This window comes from Brassica rapa, chromosome A07 (genome assembly GCF_000309985.2).
Source record: "Brassica rapa cultivar Chiifu-401-42 chromosome A07, CAAS_Brap_v3.01, whole genome shotgun sequence".
Taxonomy (NCBI): Eukaryota; Viridiplantae; Streptophyta; class Magnoliopsida; order Brassicales; family Brassicaceae; genus Brassica; species Brassica rapa.
In genome coordinates, this window is record NC_024801.2 from 9,593,529 (window position 1) to 9,599,648 (window position 6,120).

The window sequence follows — 6,120 nt, forward strand, 5'->3', positions numbered from 1 at the left end:
TGAGACAAGTTTGTTTTAAAAGTAAATAATTTTATTTTTTTTATATTATATAATAAATATATATATTATTTATTGATAATAAAAATATAGTTATTTATCTATTACAAATAACTATGCAAATATGTGAATCAAGTACAACAATCAAACAACATAATGATTTTCACAAAGAAATTTTAAAAAATATATTTATGTTATATAATCTTATTTTATATTCTTTAAATAATGTAATACAATATTATACATTATTTTTTTTAGAATTGAGAAATACATATAATATCTTATCCGCGCGTAGCGCGGTTAAAAAATCTAGTACATATTAATATTACACTACATAACTTCCAGAAATTTCAACATAACCATTTTACGTTTTTATATTAGTATATTACTAGATTAACATACATCTTCTAAATGTCACTTTGCCGTACTTTATTTTTGTAAGTCGAGATTTCTTATTATGTTTTATTTTTTGTCTTCTGTCATCATCCACAAAATGTAAATTTTTTTATTAACCCTATTTATGCCCAATATACTTAATGGTTCATGACAATGTAAAATTTAAATTATTTTTAATAATTTAATACTAAAATCATATAGTAAATAGTATTTCTCATTTTAAAATGTAAAATGTAAAAGTTACATGCAAATATTCAGTTTTCGAAAATCTACTCCTTATAAATTTACAAATATAAATACTTGAATGAAAACTATTCAAGTTGCATTTATTTGATAGTTACGTGCAAACAATTTATACACTATCATATAAAACCGATGAAGTTGTATGTCATATAAATTAACCACTCAATTATATCCTCTCTCATCAGTGTAAAACAAACGAAAATAAACACCCCGTGCGGGAGCTCGCTCTAGTTAGGGTTAATCTCTCTCACTCTCAGAGTCAAGTCGCGGACGGACAGAGAGCAAACACAAGGGTTTGAAAACACAGAACTTAAGTTTGTTCTGAATCGAAATCGAAGGCACTCTTTCTGGGTCTGTTCTGAATCGAAATCCAAGGCTCTCTATCTCTTCTTCTGAAGACCAAATCGAAGCTTTTTCTGTGTCTCAAGCGACTTCTAGGTCAGTTACACTCTTGCCCTTAATTAGATGTCACACTTAAGATCGTTTCTCTTAAAGATCCTGAAGGATTCTTCTTCTTACGTTGATCATCTTCTCTTTACTCTTTTCTGGATTTGTAAATTTTTCTTGCTTAGATGTGTTTTGTGACTTCCTCGTTACTAGATTTTGAAAATGTGGAAGCTGAAGATCGGCGAGGGAGACAGTCCATGGCTGAGGACGACCAATAAACACGTCGGAAGGCAGACTTGGGAGTTCGATCCGCTCCTCGGGACCCCTGAGGAGCTCGCAGCCATCGAGGAAGCAAGAAACTCCTTCACACAAAATCGATTCTCCAACAAACACAGCTCTGATCTTCTCATGCGCCTTCAGGTTTTTATATTCTTTTCTTCTTTTGAATTTTTATTTTAATATTTTTTTATCTGCATCTACAACTAATAAGATTCTTTAATATTTTAATATGCTGAAAACTTTTATCTCTTTCTGTAGTTTTCAGGAGAAAACTTGATTAACTCAGTTTTACCACAAGTCAAACTCGAAGAAAGTGATGATGTTACTGACAAGATTGTGGAAAACTCGTTGAAGAGGGGTTTAGATTTCTTTTCAACCTTACAGGCCCACGATGGCCACTGGCCTGGAGATTACGCTGGCCCTATGTTTCTTCTCCCTGGACTCGTAACCTTTCTGACTTCTTTCATTTCAATCAATGATTTTGATGAGATACAACAAAACTCTAATTTTCCTTAACATGTGTTCCAGATTATTACACTCTCCATAACTGGAGCAATGAATACAGTCTTGTCTGAACAACATAAACTTGAAATGTGCCGTTATCTCTATAATCACCAGGCAAGACATGGAATTTTTCCTTTTCTTTTCTATCTTCTTAGCCACATAATATATGTCCATCCATACATCTTTTATGTTTTAAAGACTTCCTTCTTCTATATTGTTTCAGAATGAAGACGGAGGTTGGGGTCTACATATTGAGGGACACAGCACCATGTTTATGTCTGTCTTGAACTATGTTACTCTGAGGCTGCTTGGACAAGGACCTGATGATGGAGACGGAGCTATGGAGAAAGGCCGAGACTGGATACTCAATCATGGTGGAGCTACACATATCACTTCCTGGGGAAAATTGTGGCTATCAGTAAGAGAACCTTCACCTCTATCAGAGTTATATCCTATGAATGTTTCTGTTACTTGATTCATCTTTATTATTTCATTTGAATAAAAGGTGCTTGGAGCTTTTGAATGGTCTGGAAATAACCCACTACCACCTGAGATATGGCTTCTTCCCTATTTCCTCCCAATCCATCCAGGTACTCATGACTATTTCATATGGTCTCGACTCGAGAACACAATCCAATGTGTTAACTGTGTGTGCATTTAGAAATTTGAATATTGTTCTCTTTTAATAGGGCTTGTTTTTAGTCTGTACGTATATTGATATAGTGAGAATTTTCTTCATGCTACAGGAAGGATGTGGTGTCACTGTCGGATGGTCTATCTGCCCATGTCATACTTGTATGGCAAACGGTTTGTTGGTCCCATTACGTCCACTGTTTTGGCACTGAGAAAGGAGCTTTTCAGTGTGCCGTATGAGGACATCGACTGGAACCAAGCACGCACTCTTTGTGCAAAGGTTAGTAGAATTGATGGAAAATTTGTAACTATTCTACCGCTAAGCTAATCCCATATATAAAAGAAGTAACTTGCTTTTTGTAAAGACCTGAGCATCTTCACTTTGCAATGAGATCCGTTACTGGTTTAATACACAATATGAGTAAATATGATTCTTGATCTCATTAAATATAAAACTCACAATGTGGCTCCTTTACACATATATCTTTGTTTCCTCAGTCGTTACTTTTATTTTATTTACTCTGACAACTGCTTTTATATTGAAGGAGGATTTATACTACCCACACCCACTTGTGCAAGATATTCTTTGGGCATCACTTCACAAAGTTGTTGAGCCTGTTCTAAGCCGATGGCCCGGTACAATTTTGAGAGAAAAGGCTTTAAGAACCACACTGGAACATATTCATTACGAAGATGAGAATACAAGGTACATCTGCATAGGACCCGTGAATAAGGTATGCAATATCAAACTTCCATTTTTTGAGATGATGTCAACAACAAAGCTTTTTTATGCTTTTGAATTTTTTATTCTCACTGCCGTTGTATTCTGCTGTTTTAATAGGTACTAAACATGCTTTGCTGCTGGGTAGAGGACCCAAACTCAGAGGCTTTCAAGTTGCACCTACCAAGAATCCATGACTATCTCTGGTTAGCTGAAGATGGAATGAAGATGCAGGTACGGTGGCATATTTGTATATATGATCACGCTATGTTGATTATATATATGGACGGTAGTGAACTGCCGATTCAGTATCATCAATATTACGCCTGCTATATTAACTTATACGAAGCTGTGAACTTTTTTTCCTAGTACGTGGTTGATATAATCATTCTGGAATCATAAGAAAGAAATAAACACCCTTGGCAGCATCTGCATCTCTTGTACTCACTCTACCATGTTACTAGCAGTAAACATTGAACTTGTTGTCCATACTCTATTGACAGGGTTATAATGGAAGCCAGCTATGGGATGCGGGTTTTGCTGTTCAAGCTATTCTGGCAACCAACTTTGTCGAAGAATATGGGCCCGTTCTGAAAAAAGCACATTCTTTCGTCAAGAACTCCCAGGTTTGCGAGCGATAGGCAGTTAATGAAGAATTAGCATGCTGTTCTGTACATTCTCATTCGTGTTTCTTCTCGTGGAACAGGTGTTAGAGGATTGCCCTGGAGATCTGAGTTACTGGTATCGCCACATTTCTAAAGGGGCTTGGCCTTTCTCAACTGCAGATCACGGATGGCCTATCTCTGACTGCACCGCAGAGGGTCTTAAGGTAATTATAATAATGTGAAACAGAGTTACCTTTCACGATTTCTTTCCTAGTGTTGCTTAATGAGTCTGTTCGTTTTCTCTCTGCAGGCTACTCTTTTGCTATCCAAAGTTCCCAAGGAGATTGTTGGTGAGCCACTAGATACGAACCGGATATATGATGCTGTTAACGTTCTCATTTCTTTACAGGTTGAATCTTGTTTCCGATATACTTGTTAGTGCTAGTTTTAGTGTGTTTGATCAGTCAACGGTCTACTTACCCCAAAGAAAACAATTTTTCCTTGTCAGAATGCAGATGGAGGCGTCGCAACATATGAGCTCACAAGGTCATACCCTTGGTTGGAGGTAACGCCTCTGTACCTAATATAGATCAGTAATATTCTGAAGCTTGATAACATATACTTTTTTTTGTTTTATCTGTGAGACTAAGTTGTCCTTAATAAACCCCCCCTTGCTTGAGTTCTTCCTTAGTGACAAGTTTTGCTTATAAATGTTGGCAGCTAATCAACCCTTCAGAAACCTTTGGCGATATCGTTATCGACTATCCGTAAGACGCTAGCATCTTCCATTTAATGGATATTTTTATTTTTTAGAAATTTTCCTTGAGTCGCTATAATGGTTGTGTAGTTACGTGGAGTGTACGTCAGCTGCTATCCAAGCGTTGGTAGCATTCCGAAAGCTTTATCCGGGTCATCGGAAGAAGGATGTAGATGAATGCATTGAGAAAGCGGTCAAGTTCATTGAATCTAGTCAAGCAACAGATGGCTCATGGTTTGTCTCTCTAGTCGCGATAAAAAAAAAGTATTTGCGGAGTTACATTACATGTCTTGTTTTCGTTCTTATATTATTGGTGTATCTTGGTTTCTGCTGTGATAGGTATGGATCATGGGCTGTTTGCTTCACGTATGGTGCATGGTTTGGAGTGAAAGGGCTGGAAGCTGTTGGAAAAACATTGAAAAACTCTCCAGCTGTTGCGAAAGCTTGTGAATTTCTGTTGTCGAAACAACTTCCATCAGGGGGATGGGGAGAAAGCTATCTTTCATGTCAAGACAAGGTTAGTAATTGCTTTGATGTTCATTAAACTCTACTTACGGCTACTTGATAAACTGGTCTGTGTTTTTTTTCTTGTGAGTAGGTATATACAGGCATTAAAGGCAACAAGTCTCATGTTGTGAATACATCATGGGCTTTGCTCGCACTCATTGGTGCTGGCCAGGTGAGTGAATAATTACTTTAAAAAAACTTTAAACTTTGGCATTCTTCTTCTATGCCTTTCCATTAATGTCTCTTTTATTTGTGTGTGTTCGCTAAATTAGGCTGAGGTAGATCAAGAACCACTACACAGGGCAGCAAGGTACTTGATAAATGCTCAATTGGAGGAAGGTGATTTCCCACAACAGGTAACTAGTTGCAGCATTAACTACTAATCTTGGGTGAATAATGGATGATTAATCTCTTGGTTTTGTTGTCTGTCAGGAAATAATGGGAGTATTCAATAGGAACTGCATGATAACATACGCTGCTTACCGAAACATCTTTCCGATATGGGCATTGGGGGAGTACCGTAGCAAGGTGATACTACAAGTAGAATGAGAGTAGTAGTTATTTCTCTTAGGGGAGGAACTCTGTTAGCTTAAATTCTTACTTTGCTCTCGCGGTAGAATGAACCCAGTTATTGTGTGTAATTTGACTCCAAAACTTGGTTAGGTTAATGTCTATTGGTGAAAATAATTTGCATCTATGATTTGACTAAGAGTTCAATAATCTATTTTGTAAATTCTCAAGATCACTTGCATTATGGATTCTTAAAAGTGGCCATCATAAAAAGGAAGAAACCTAACAAAAGGCGAACTACCCACCAAGAGGTCAAGACTGTTCTTACTAAAGATCATGTATTAGCAGCCTAATGTTGTATAATAGTTTTTTAAAAGGTGAATCACTCCATAACAGTTCGACTAAAGAATCAAAACACATCTTATCTATTAAAATAGAAGTCATGACTTCTTTCATGTGTGATTTTTTAAAATAGACCATTACTAGAAAGTCATATTTCATTTATTTCTTAATAAAATTTTGACATCATTACTAAGTCACCTCATTTATTTCTTTGACATCATTACTAACCAAACAAAATC

General features: G+C 36.3%; 1 protein-coding gene across 1 annotated transcript; it reads left to right on the forward strand.

The window, feature by feature from the left end:
* The first annotated feature begins 467 nt into the window (after positions 1-467).
* LOC103828738 (cycloartenol synthase) lies at positions 468-5,789 on the forward strand. Its single transcript, XM_033275210.1, has 20 exons — positions 468-1,074; positions 1,237-1,443; positions 1,561-1,746; positions 1,831-1,920; positions 2,030-2,224; positions 2,312-2,396; positions 2,553-2,719; positions 2,985-3,173; positions 3,281-3,394; positions 3,664-3,786; positions 3,867-3,989; positions 4,076-4,174; positions 4,274-4,330; positions 4,486-4,532; positions 4,613-4,756; positions 4,862-5,039; positions 5,121-5,201; positions 5,302-5,385; positions 5,462-5,577; positions 5,645-5,789. Coding segments are annotated over exons 2-20 (2,277 nt in total). The 5' UTR covers positions 468-1,074; positions 1,237-1,245; the 3' UTR covers positions 5,646-5,789.
* Positions 5,790-6,120: the final 331 nt, after the last annotated feature.